Raw genomic sequence first — 13,932 nt, 5'->3', positions numbered from 1 at the left:
CAGCGCCTGTCCTGCTTCCACTCCAGCAATTAAAAATGCACAACAAATGCACTACAGCCTGGCCCAGAGCCTCACGCAGCCAAGCTCTCACCGAGATCAGCGTGACGTTGAGATTGGGGATGGACACAAGGCATGGTACCCAGGTGTTCTCCTTCTTGCTGATGAGGAGGGTCTCCGGTTTGTTGATAAATGGCTGTTCGAAATCTGAGGAAGAGACAGGAGGAAAAGAACAACTAAATAGAGCCAAGAGAAGAACCAGGATGAGGGTGGAACCAGAAGAAAAGGAAGCTTTCTGGCTTTCATAGACACAGCATGAGCTTGCCAGAGGGAGTGGTGCTGAGCTGGATGGCCCAATTTGCAATAGCCAGCAGAGACACCCCGAACTGGGGAATGTCAAGGGAGCAGCAGGATAGGTGCTCGGGCTGGCTGGCTCCTCCACCCCAAACATCGCGCCAGCCGTGCGAGCAGTATGCCTGCGCCATTTGGGTACTGCTGCAAACCACCTCCCCCTGCTTGGTCCCCCCAAGGTCTCCGCCTGTGTTTGACCCAGGCCTTTGAGAGTAGTTGGTCTCCATTTGAGCTCAGCTCCTGCCCAGCTGGTGCCTGTGCACGGCCCCACGTCTGCGGACAGCGCAGGGCCACGCTGCCTCGGCGCGGCAGCTGGCAGTGCGACCTTCCAGCAGGGAGGAAGTGATCCGCAGCGCAATGGTATGCAGATGTCATCCTGCAGCGATCCCGGCCAGCAGATAAACAAATGAGCCAAGATTTCCAGGGCTGCCAACCCACTGCCTCCCAACTTCTGCAAACACAAATATTGACAGGAAGAGCAAAAACACCCAAAATTAATCATTGAGATGACTTAGCAATTCCAGTGGCATTGTGCTAAACCTCCTCCATGGAGGACATGCAATACAAGCCCCCAGAAGCAAACGCCTGCAGAAGGGACTGCCCTGTCCTGCTCCGCGTGCTGCCTGCACCCAGTGAGACAAGCCCTCTGCAGGTCTCCATGGCCAAGGGAAGTCAATAGCAGTAAAGGAGCTCTGCTGTGGCCCTGAGTCGTCATGCCAGGCACCATTAGGACAGAGCACAGAGATAACCTGACCCCATAGAGCTGGCGAGCTAGCAGGACAGCAGGGACACCCTTTCCACCTGCAAAGAGCTGGAGAGATCAAGAGACAAAACCCACTTGTCTCCCAAACCATAGTCAGTCAGAGAGCCAGGGTGAGGCTTGTCTTCTAGCTTCTCGTGTCAGTTGCTGCTGAGGCACTTGCTCACCTGACTGCTTGGCAATGCTTTTCTTCAAAACTAGTATTTCAATTTCAGGTTTTTTCAACTCTTTGGACACTCCTGAATGAGGAGAGCCCACCAGGCACATTGGATCAGCCACCAACATTGACTAAATGGGAGAAGGACAAAACTGGAAGAGGAGATAACAAGCTGCAGGGCTGTGAGGCCTTCCCTGGCAGCACATCACTGATGCACAATTTCTTCTGAAATACCATCCCCTGCCTGCCCACTTCTGCAGAGACACACGTCTTCATGGGCTGCTATACATTGAGGCTGGTCCCTAGTGTCTCCAATGACTGCTATTGCCAGCCTTCTTCCTCTGAAAGAGTAACATCTCTGTAAACGTCTACTCAGTACGTGGCCATGATCTGCTTTGTTTGTGGAAACTATTCCCAGGTGAAGGGGCTGCATAAGGAGATCATGGGTCCCCAGACGGGAGATGTGGGACTGCCACAGGGAGCTGCTGGGGCCTGAGATCCTTTTTCTCTACTACCCAACCCCTAAAGCTGCCCATCTAAAATGACAAATCAGAGATCAAAGTAGTAATGATCTCCATTTGGGAATCCTGCTGTTCAATTCACATTGGCCCCAACACAATCCTACCTAGTTCTCACATTAAGTGCATACGAGAATTCCTTTAATTTTTGGTATGTAAAGCTGTTGCTTCAGTCATAGTCATCATGCAAGGACCTACCCTGGGTCAAGTGCTTTTTTCTACAGCTTAAGGGGGGAAAAAAAGCCATGCAGAGGGAACGTGTTGGTCAGCTGTTCATAAAAACATGGACTGCCCAAGGAAGCCTTATCTTTATTTTCTGTAGCTTTTCACTGCCACAAGACTACTATCCTCTGAAATCACCAATATGTTTCTGAATGTAAACACATTCCTCTTTCCTTTCCTGAGCCCTGGGCATCTGAGAGGGAGGAGGCACAAGTGCTAGAGGTGAGAGACCATGAGGTCCCCTCCAAGCTCAGATGGCAGCCAAGAGCTAACCGATTTACTGGGCAGACCCTGCTGCCAATGAGCTTGTGATTCATGCACTAACCCCCCAACTCTGACCACTTTGCATATTTTCTGTAAGGCTGTTTTAATGAGTCAAATGGGAATAATTTAGCATCTTCTTCATTAATATATGTTAGGCCTTACGAGATGAGGGATGTACATATCCTATTCCACCCTGACAAGGCATTCCTTTATGTTTACAGCACTATCTATAGAGGCAATAAAATACACACCTAACCAGTCACACAGGAAATAAGACATAAGTGTGAAAAGTTCAGCTGAGAGCTGAGTTGCAGGTAAAGCGCAGAGGAACCCATTTTTCCAGCCAAGCACAGATATGTTGTTCCTGGCAATTCCACCAAGCTCTTAACATGAGAAATGAGGTTGATGGCTAAATCTGTGGTCTGATCATGCTGTCTCTGAACATCCCTGACACTTACATCAGCCCTCCCAAGCTCTCCAGGGACAGCTTCACATTGTAGCCCAGCTCAGCAGGAACAGACAGGGCTTTATTGGGAGGTTCTGCAATGGCTATGGTTACCATACGCCTGGGTTTTCCTGGACATGTCCCTTCTTTTGCCTGGAAAGTCTGTCCCAGCAGATCCTGTGGTTTCCTTGGTGTTTGATAGCCATAAGAGGGCACAGCCTGACCGGAATTAGAGTGAACATGTACTGTATAACTGTGAAGTGTTGGCTGGATCTGTTGCATGCATGCTGTCCACAAGCACTGTGAGTGCTACGCGCCCTGTGAGATTTATTGCCCAAAAGCTACACTGCATGTGCACCCTTCCTGCCGTTGTAAACAGGAGAGTCATTAGTGAGCTACAGATGAGGCCAGGGGTGAGAGAAGGTGGCCAAAGGGACAGAGAAAGCAGAGTTTGCTGGATTGCACACCACGCCTCACTGTTCTGGGAGATTTGAAGGCTGCAACTTTTTTTAAAAAAATACACTTCCACAGACAAATCAGGTCTTGCAAAAGCACACCCTGCACATAAACCAGGCAGGTGGTACTCATTTTCTGCCACATGTATAAGCAGCTTTCTGCCTCCATCCTGACCCAGTCCTCAGGAGCAGGGTCTGAGTGCCCATCTCCAACTCATGGACATCTTCTCGTGACATGGCTGGGGTGCAGGGAAGCACTGTCCACTTTTACTGATGGACAGCAGAGCTCATGGGAGGATGAGACAATTGCCCAAACAACACAAACCCCAATTCCTCGACAACAGCTACCCGGCTTTTTGTGATTTGCCTCTGCATTTTTTCTCTGCCTAGTGGCAAATTTGGCTTTGCTCTGGGACTGCTGAAAAATGTGACTTGTATGTCATGACCTGCCTGGTTCGTGACAACTGCACCAACTAATAAAAATGGCAGTGGAAAGAGAAATAGCTCAGCCAACTGTTTCCAGGGGACAGTGCTCATTTATCTCGCTCCAGTAAGCTACTAGTATTGTGGCGGGGCAGATGGCGGAGAAGGAGCTCCTTGGGCATGGGGAAATGGAGCACTGGCCCTGCAGCTCTGCAGCCCTTTGCTGAGCCAAAGTCCAGGCTCCAGGCCTGGTGGACAGCCCATCCCCTCAAGAACACATCTCACTGTGCTGCCCGTGTGGGCAGCCCCTGCTCGGACAGCACGGAGCAGAGGTGTATGGGGCAGGAAGCTCCATGGCCATCCAAAACAGAGAGGAGGCTGCATGTTCTTCTGAGAGCCCCCACCTGCCCAGAGACTAATTCTTGTGGTTTTTTCTAGTAGTTGAGTGTCTCCGAGGCTGGCTCTTGCTCCTTAAATTCCTGCATTCCAGCTCGGCTGGAGCAATGCCCCTGGGCCGGGAAGTAAATGAATCCCGGGCACTGCTGTGACCCCCCAGGACAGGACGGATATTGATTCCCTTGCAGCACGGGGAGCCAGCATGTGGTGGCTCGGCTCTGCTCTGCTGCCCTGGGAAGCTGAGAGCATGTCAGGCTTTTTAATCTTCCTGATTTTATGCCAGTGTGTAGGCTGCTCTTGAGCTTCCCCAGCCCAAAGGCACGCACTGCTGGAAGGCTCTTACCTCTCACGAACACATAGGTGCTGACCGCCGTGGTGCCCTCGATTTTGGCATCAATATACTTGTAGTAACAGCGGTAGGAACCCGTGTCATTCGCCTGGGTCTCTGTCAGCACCAGGACTTTGCAGTATGGCTTTGTGCCGGTCCCCTCGCAGTCGTCTTCCCGGATAGCTCTGCCACTGCTGGGGGCTGCTGAGGCCACAGACTCAGTCTCCTTCTCCTTCCCGGCAGGGTCCACCTTGCCCCCAGGCCACGACCACTCCAAGGGGTGCTGGCCTCTAGACACAGGAGAAGGAAAAATTAGTCATGGGCCGGGCAGTGTGGTCTGCGTGGGATACTGGGAGCTTGATGGGACCTCCACTCCCCTCCCACATACCCTGTGGCTCTGCACATGTTTGTGCGTGTCCCAAGCAGCTGTCGCTTTGGGCCACAGTATGGAGGAACAGTCCTGCTTCATGGAAGAAAATGGGCATGAGGAGATGTCCATCAGCCTCACTAATTCAGTGTTTGCCAGGCAAGCAGAGGGCTCGTCCCCTTTCCTGGGCCAGCTCCCAGGGAATGCTAGGCTATAAGACATCAGTCCACTCAAGGGCAGGTCTCCCCCTCCCATGACTTTGTCCTACCAGTCCGGATGCCAGGAGGGGGATGAGTGGAATGGGAAGGAGAATGAGAGGACAGAGGTTTGGAAAGAAAACAAGCAGGAGGCAGAGAAAAAGGAGAGCAAGAAGAAACCAAGAGGAGGCTCAGCTGATCACCTTCTGTCCAGCTGCCAGCTGCTTTTCCTTCCTTGTCACGGTGGGAGGGAGCCAACAGACAGCCACCTGCCCTGGCAGCCCCCGCGAGCCCCAGCACTCTTCTCCGGCCAGCCTAGGGCCACCGCACGTTCCCATCTCTGCTGAGCCGCACACATCCCTCCGATGGAGGGCGACTGCAGAGCCTGGTCACGGGCCTCGCACGCAGCGGGGCCGAAAAACAAACGGAAAAGCCCAGGAACTGCAAGAACCCCCCGGACAGAGCGTGCACACGTCTGTTTATATATAGCCGAAGATCTCCAGAGCTGGAGATTTGCTTATGCGCATGCAGGCACACGCATGTGCTCTAGCGTAGCTTGAAATAGCCACACTTGTTTACTACAAACAAAACAAGCTTTTATTCCATGCTGAAAGTTCCCCTCTGCGAAATCAGAGCCCCTTTCAGAGAAAGGCCTAGTCCACGCTTGAAAGTTTGCCAGTATAGCTGAAAGTCACTCAGGAATGTGCAAAAAAAGAAATGGAAAAAAAGAAGACATCACAAGAGGCAGCTGTAGGGGCAAAAATGGATTTTTATCAGCACCGTTTGTTCTATTGGGGGAAACCGGCTTCATCTGTTACGCAAGCAGGGAATACGCACGTTGGCATAAGCAGGGCCTCCGGCAGGGGACTGCCAGCGCAGCTCGTCGGGCGGACGCTTTTAAGTGCAGCCAGGCCATGACTGTCACCAATAGCTGGGGACAGCGAGGAGGAAGTGAGATAAGGTGCCATCGGAGGGTACAATGGAAGATCTGCTCAGACCTGGCGAGAACAGGATTTCTGTCCAAGCGCGGGGGGGGGAGAGGTGCCCCTTTGTGTCTTCAGCAGACGATTTGCCTTCCTGCAGACTTCACTCTCTTCCAGCTCCTCCAGCTTGCTGCTGAGCTCACGCTGCTGAGCTTGGAGGCTATGCACCACGGTCCCCTGCATCACTGGCCACAAGGGCTCTGCAGTGGTGCCATGTCCCCGGGGACAGCCACGCAGCCACTCTGACTCGGCTCGAATGTCTGGTGCACTAAAAATCCCGCCAGTGCCCGAGGCAGGACTAGACCAGCAGCTCTGGCAGCTTGTCTCCATGAGTCACAGGGGGCTTTTTCAAAGGATCATAATCTCACAAGCACTTTAATAAAAACAGGACTCCTGGATTTTGCACTGTTCCCATCCTATGCATGTACATGAAACAAATAGTAAATCTCATCACCAAACTGATCACGCAGCAGCCTCTGCTCATGCCCTTTGCTGCTGTGCCCACAGCCCTGCCGCACAGGGTGCAGACTGCATTGCTGGCCCTGCTCTCAAACCAGGGCTGAGGGCTTCGATGGCCTGGGGGAGCCCCAAAGCCCCTTGCATTTGTGCAGGCATTTTCAGCATTCCACGTGGAATGGGGTAATTGTACAAGTCTCCAGTGTTTCCGCTTTCTGTTTGTTTACCCACTGGGATTTTCACGCATTATCAAATCCACTTGTTTTACTAACCGTCAAGGCTAGCAGGAGCCCAGTGAGACGTATTTATATAAACATGGCTCAGAGATGGGCCAACATAAACAGACCTGATGACCAGCCCATGGGGAGCTAGCTATAAGCTAAGGCGTTCCCTGCATCATACGGTGCTCAGTCAAATTCACTGGGGACACAGAAGGTGTCCAAATTTGTGTTGAGTCCAAGTTAGTGCCTTGGTACATTAAGGGGACCAGAAGGAGGCAGGGATGAAAGCAAGCCAAACTTGCTTGGATTTATCTCCAGATCCACTCTCTGTATTTGGGAAAAGGTCCAGGCAGCAGTTTTGGGTGGTTCCCTTCCTCCTATCTGTCACCTTTGAGATCCGTTCCCAAGTTGTTTTCCCTCAGCTCAGCGATAGTGTTTCCCTGGGCAGTGGAGCCTGCTGATGCCAACTGGAAACAGATGCACCATAGGCTTCTCTGCAGCTGTTTTCCTAAAGCTTCTCATGACGGATGTGCTTCAAGAGAGACAGAGCAATTGGCATCACTTTTCTTCAATCCTCTTTGAAACTCCCAAGCATGATATGATGGACAAAAACCATCCACGGCTTTGTAGTTTGGCTGGGATAAGACAGATCCCTCCCCAGAACCAGGAGGATGTTTGGTGCAGTCACATGTGGCATAGGAAAACACAGCCGATACTATAGTATGTCCCTGGACGCTGCCCCGGAGCAGCTATGTAGGGGCATTGCCTTGTCCTTCAGTTCTTTTGGCCCCGCTGCAGCACTCATTTCCTCCTCAGCAGCCATGAGGGCTCTGGGGTCAATACTTCCTTTCTGCCAGAGCAGGGCTTGTGCAGCCGCAAGCATCTGCAAATCAGCGCTGTTAACAAGTCATTGGACAGTAAAGGACTGCCTTGGCCTTTCCTTTCTAAATGCCACGGCTGGATGACGCTTGCCTCTCCACCTGAGTGCCCAGCATCTGTGAGACTGGATGGCTGGGGCCCTGCTGGCACAGCCAGGACCATGTCCTCCCCTTGAAAGCTTTCTGCTGTTGTGCAGTCAGCTCATGTGGGCTCTGCTCCAATATTCATGAGCCGGAACAGCACAAGCACTCCACTTCCTCTCCGGCGCAGGCTGCCGAGGGCATGAATGTAGAGAGTCACAATATTCTTTCCTTCCCTTTCAGGATGGGAAGCTAATAAAAGATGCACTGTCCATGGGGGCATTAGTCCCTTCTCACTGTTCTGCCAAATGCTTAGATCAAAACATCACTTCGGCTCCCAGACAGCCCCAGCCTGATCCATATTTTGGGGAATGCTTCACGTATGTGCCTGCCTGGACCTCTCAAGGGCTCAGTATGCTGGATGACAGAGGAACGTGCCTGCATCTCTAGCCATTTGCAAAAGCAGAGACCCAGCACTGGGTGGCTCATTGTGGGTGTGCTATGTCTTTGGGTCTCTGTTAAGCATCCCCAGCTCTCATGTGCCAGAAGCATCCCTTAGCCCATGGCCTGACACAGGCTCTCATCACCACGAAGGCTCGATGGATAGCACAGCAAGAAAGTGGCTGCAGTGCTGCAGATGTGGGAGATCAAAGACTGGCTGTCAGGGAGCCTGACAGTGCAGCTGGCTGCGGGAGTCCCACGCTTGGTGGGTGAAGCTTGAAAGGTTTTCAGGCAGTCTTACATAAAGGATTTAGGGCTCAGCTTCCTGCTGCAGCACTGCTTCAGGTGGGTGGGTACTACTGGCTCCATGGTAGCTCGAAGAGCAGCCAGAGAACATTGTTCTCAAGGGAAGAGCAAGATTGAACTGAAGCCACCTCCAACACGATGCACAGCAGGGAGCCCCAGACCCTGGATTTGATTTCACAGTCAATTCTGCCCTGCCCTACCACCTCTTCCTTTGCCTTTTCACTTGGTGGTCTGCATGTTTTCCCCTTTAGCTTCCATTAACACAAGCCAGGTCTTCCCAGGGTGGGCCATGGTCCAGAGACCATGGAGATGCAGCTGGGTGTAATCAGAGATTCAGGCACCACAAAAGATTTACTTCTCACTCAAATGAAGTAATAGGGTCTCAGGGGCAAAATCCTCTCCTCAAGACACTAGAGAAACACAAGCTTCAGAGCAAGAGAGAGAAGGGAGAACCTCTAAGCCCTGCCAGATGTGCTAAGAAGGCACTCCAGACATACTTGGCTAGCTGCACGTGGTCTGAAGGACACTGTGCAGCCAGAGGGGCACATCTGAGGTAGCCGGGTGCAGTGACAGCAGGCATCATGTAGACAGAGCACCATAACCTCAGTTTCAGGGGATGTAGTGGTGTTTGCAGATGGCCTTGCTGTTCTTTGGCTGGCAAGTTCTCTCCTACCCAGCCTCTGGGAGCCTTGGGTAAAGACGTTCCACCTTTACCTCTGTCACGTCCATGCTGGTATGCTGTATGGATGCCAACATGATGAGCCTGAAAGATGAACTGTGACTCCGCAGCAGGAACAGGGAACTTGCTGCCAGGTGGTCTGGGGAGTCCGAGACAGCAGGCACCTTGTCTGTGCTGCTGCAGCTTCCCCAGGGCAGAGGCTGCTGGCCTGACAGTCCTCTGGTGCCTGCGCAGGGCAGGCATGGGCAGTACAAACCTCTCCCACGCTTCCTGGGCCACTACTGAGAAAGGTTGTGGTGCGATTGCAAACTTGTTCAGAATAATACAGCTTAATCTCCCTCCTACCAAGATTTCAGAGGGCATCAGCTACTGTGTCCCTCTGCAGAAGGAATGGTGATGGCAGAGTGCTGGAGTCCCTAAACTCCCTCCTCCTCCTTTACACTCCTGCAGCAACTATGGGACTGACCAGAGTCCTCTAGCTCTGCATTTCTTCTGGCCTAGCACACACCATGGCTCCTCAGTTCACCACGTGGAAAAGCCCACAGCTGCTTAGCTTCCAAGACCAAGTGAAATCAGTTCAGTACAGCCATTAACAACCTTTTCTCTACCCCTGTCCCCTGGCTATGAATTGAATCACAGAGTGAGAGCAATGCAGCCTGTTCCAAGAAAAACTAAACATGTTTAGGTCAAGATATGAACCCAGTGCCAGCCAAATGTTTGCAGTAATTGCTTCATGGTTACCTACAACACTGAAAAATACCCACTTGAGACTCCTACTGAATGAATATCCCCACTGGATACTGAACTCAGATCCTAGGCATGAATCCACTTTAAACTTCTGGAAGAAAACTCTAGATTTATTAGGAAACATCGGTCAGTTCCCCAGTTCATTTTTTTCTTTCCAAGACTGGGGGTACCACAGAGAACATATCCCAGGCTGGAGCACTTGGCTTTATGAATCAGTTTGGACACTGTCTTCTTATACCCAGTCTCCAAAAGGCCAGGCAATTCCCCAGCTCCTCTCACAGAGTTATTCACCAGACCTAGCTGGAGTTTCTGCTCACCTTCATTTGTGCAAATGTATCCCAAAGGACCAGCCAGATTTACAAACCAGAACGGTGACACTAGCAGCCGCTGTTGAGGTGACAACAAGCAATGTAAGAGAAAGACAAGGAGACTACTTAGGAAGCCAATTTCCCTAAAAATCTTACAAGGAATCTGCCAGGTCAGGCAAGAGTTTCTCTCTTCTTTCTGCTTGTCAGACCACAGCAGAGTTTATCACCATCTCCTTAGAGACTTTTCCAGCTTCTTTTCCAATTAATTAATTAGATGCATTCACACTCAGTTAATGTGGTAGATCTGTAGCCAGCCATGCTAATTTGCAGCTGTCCTGGAGCTAAGGCCTCCCCTGATGGGCTCTCCTTGCCTGGTCCTTCAATGCTTACCAGGTAAAAGCAGTCTGGGCAAAGCTACCCTGGCTGGTTCCTTACCTGCAGGTGATGGTCAGTGTGTCCCTGGAGTTGATGATGTGCTCCTCCTCAGTGATGCTAAGAGTAGGGGGAGTCATGGAATAGCTGCTCACCAGATCTGCAGAGAGGAAGAAGAGAGGGAATGATGCAGACACCTGCTAGCCTGGGCCCACTGCTGTGGGCTGAGCTATCTTGGCACCTTGAGCCCAGAGAAGGGCAAAACCTGCTGAAGGAAACATCTTGTAAAAGTGCTGCAGGTGTCTGCTCCTACAAATTAGTTTGATGCTGACTCACTGGGACAAAAGCGAATCATTTGAGGCCCTTCTGGCTATAGCGAGCAGCTCTTAGGTAATAGATTGTGTGCCCCCCAGGGGCCAGATGAATGGACTAACACGTTTTCTAGCCAGAAAAAAAAGTTGGAAGACCAGAAACCAGGAAGTCCAGGTGTGGCCATTCCCCATGAAGTAGCTCAGGTTGAGCTTATTTGGACTACTGGTCTGAGATGATCTTATCTGCTATCAGGAGAGAGTCTGCCAAGAGATTTCTCTATACATGTATAGTTTTGCTGCAATCGGGGAACAAAAATCCATCTGCACAGGTATCTCAAAGGCAAAACTCTTGCATTTGTGCAGAGACACTCTCAGGAGGCCGCGGACTCTCATGTTCACTGAGCGTCCCAGTGCTGGACACTCTTGGGTATGGGCAGTCGCCCAAAGGGGACCAGACCCTTAGGGCTTACAGCAAACCCCTTTCCTTCACACCGCTGCTGGACAAGAATGCCAGGAGTGAAACTATCCAGGCTCACAAGACAGGCAGATAAACACATTATCATTCACTTCTCCCAGCTTTTGTCTGGGAGAGTCCACTTCTGCGGTGCTTGTATCTCCGGCACGCAAGACACGCACCGTAAGTCAGATCCTCATGGACAAAACATCTCAAAGTACTGCTTACTCTCACGGACGTATTCGTTGTTTTTCATTAACAGCGTTGCTGACTGTCATTATTGCATGATCTTTATCTTAAAACTCCAGCTTCTGGAGACATGAGATAATTAAAAAGAGAAGCGGAGAAACCTCAGTGACTGCAAAAACAAGCAAGCAAACTAACCAGAAATAGAAAAAAAAGAAATCTGAAACGTGAAAACGTGACTCAGGTAGATGCTAAATGCTAAGGAAGAAAAAAATACAGAAATATGTTCCTAGCTTGATTTTCTAAGGAAATATGTGGTTTTTGCAACCACACTGTGTGCAGGCATATGTCTGTCTCCTTCCCTAATAACATTTAAACCTATTTATCAATTTCAAAAAATGTGACAGAGAGGGCGAGGTCCCAAGGACGTTATGTTTCTCCAGGTTTCACAAGAACTGGCAGCAGAAACACCTTATTCACGTCTCTCCTTGACAACAGCGGCTGGAGAACAGCGGGCCTCTGAGACTCCCCACGGCACAGCCACGCCGGGAATATTTTCCGCACGGGCAAGGCCCCAAACCTGCCTTCCCCCTTTCGACCACCAGAAAAATTAATTTGTGAGGCAGACGCGACGCGTCCCCTGCCACCAAACGGCACCGGTGGCCGGTCAGGGGCTCCGGCCGCCCTGCTCGGAGGGGCAGGCGCTCCCGCTCCGCCGCCGCCGTTCGAAGGCGACGCTGCAAAGCAGAAGGCACCAGGCGGGACGTCGGGCTCCCCGGGGCTCCGGCTGCCACGTGGACGAGCCGGCGAGGGGGGTGAGGCGGGGGCCGGCCGCCCGCAGGACGTGCTGAGCAGCACCCCCCGGCGCGGGCAGCCTCGTCCTCCCTGATCGTTTCCCGTTTCCTTCCCGCCTCGGAGCGGCTCCGGGAGGTGTGTGTGGGGGGGAGGTGGCCGCCGCCACGCGCGGCCCCACGGCCGCGGCGGGCCCGCTCGCCGCCCCGTCCTGCTGACTGACGCCCTCCGCGCCCCGCCGCCCTCTTCCTCTTCCTGTCAGCCGCCAGGGACGGGGTTTTCCTCGCCGCGGCCTCCCTCGTGCCGCCGCGGGGCTGGGCCCTGCGCCGCCGCCGCGGCCATCACGGCCGCCATGCCGCGCTGCGCCGCGTCGCGCCGCGGGCCCCTCCTGGGGACGTGCTGCTTCCACGCTCGTAAACAATGAGTCAACAACAATGGGAGTCGGGTGTAATTAAACAAACAGGTCTCCGACGCCTGCTGCGGGCCCTGGGCCCCGCGGGGCCAGCGGCGCAGCCGGGAGGGGGCTGGGCCGAGGGGAGCCGGAGCGCCCCGTCCGGCTCCCCTGAGCCGCCTCTCGGCGCCGACGGAGAGGGGCGCTGGGTGCTGTCCGATTAGTAAAATCCCTGGAAAAACACCACAAAGTTTATTAAAAAGTACCAGGCGGTGCTCCAGGGACACGGGACCGAGGGCTCGCAGCTGCCTCGCCGTGACCGCGGCTGGCTGCTGCGGGCCCGGGGCGGCCGCAGAGACACGCCGCGGCCTCCCTTCACGCACGGCCAGCGAGCGGGGCCGGGCGGGCGGAGGGGGAGGGAAGGACCGGCGCGGCCCGCGCGGGCGGCGGGATTCCTGCAGATGCATCCTGTCCGCCGCCCTCCGCCGGCGCAACGGGAAACGGAACCCAGCGCTCCCGCCGAAGGGCGGCGCGGCGCCGGGGACGCCCGCCTCGCTCGCGCCCGCGCCCGCGCCCGGCCCGCGGGCGCCCGTCTGGCCCCGCGACGCCGTCGCCTGGCCCGAAGAGCGTCCCCCGTCTGCCCGCTCCTCGGCCGGAGCCGCCCCGCTCTCGGTGCTGGATGCGGCCGTCAGATCCCCGCTGACCGAGGCGCGGACGGTTTGCGTCTCTGGCAGACCTCGAGGCGGGAGAGAGACGTCCCGGGAGCTTGGAGCCCCTTCATCTCCCCGGGTGCCTCTTCCCCCGCTGCGACACTTGATTTTCTCGGCCCCCAGTGCTGGGGGAGGAGGAGGAGGAGGAGGAGGAGGAGGAGGAGGAAGGACGGCCACTACAGCACGAACATCCCTACGTGCCCCCTGTAATCAAAAAAGCCAGCCCCGATGCGCTTCGTTTTTTCAAGGTGGTTTCCGAGCAGGTTGGCTGCATTACATTAGAATGAACCGAGCTGGGTGGAGGGGTTGCGGGGAGAGGAAGCTGCGTCCCGCAGCCACTCGCGCCTTCTCCACCTGGGGGGGGGAAGCGCCTTTCCCAGGTGTTCTCCCAGCCTCCATCTCCCGGCGCGCCGCTCCGAGGGGGCCAGGCGGCGCCGAGGACCTTCTGCACGTCGCTGGCGGCGGATTCATTTTCTCTGCCCCGTCCCACCCCGTTTCTGCCCCTCAAATCGCAGCTGCTCTCTCGGCATTACCGGAGCTGGAATAACACGCACGGAGCGATGCGCTCCTCCACCCCGGCCGTTGCTGCTGCTCACCGGTCCCCACAGCCCAAGCCGCCCCGGCTCCTCTTCCCTCTCCTTCCTTCCCGTCCCCGTCCCCCCACCACAGGGCTCCCTGTGTCCCCCCCGTGCTGGGGGTGCTGTCGTGGGAGATCTCGGACCAGGCTGTGCGCTCC

General features: G+C 54.1%; 1 protein-coding gene across 2 annotated transcripts in view; it reads right to left on the bottom strand.

Moving 5' to 3' along the window:
• Window positions 1-13,932, bottom strand: part of FLT4 (fms related receptor tyrosine kinase 4) — a 59,929-nt gene that overhangs the window by 27,381 nt on the left and 18,616 nt on the right. For both annotated transcript variants that reach the window (XM_062587014.1, XM_062587015.1), the window contains exons 2-4: window positions 10,416-10,512; window positions 4,332-4,606; window positions 92-204 (exon numbers count right to left, since the gene is read on the bottom strand). In XM_062587014.1, the coding sequence (XP_062442998.1) occupies window positions 92-204; window positions 4,332-4,606; window positions 10,416-10,512 (485 nt within the window). The remainder of the gene's footprint in view (window positions 1-91; window positions 205-4,331; window positions 4,607-10,415; window positions 10,513-13,932) is intronic.

This window comes from Rhea pennata, chromosome 14 (genome assembly GCF_028389875.1).
Source record: "Rhea pennata isolate bPtePen1 chromosome 14, bPtePen1.pri, whole genome shotgun sequence".
Taxonomy (NCBI): domain Eukaryota; kingdom Metazoa; phylum Chordata; class Aves; order Rheiformes; family Rheidae; genus Rhea; species Rhea pennata.
The sequence above is the reverse complement of the archived record's forward strand: the minus strand, read 5'-3'. Positions and strand labels throughout refer to the sequence as shown.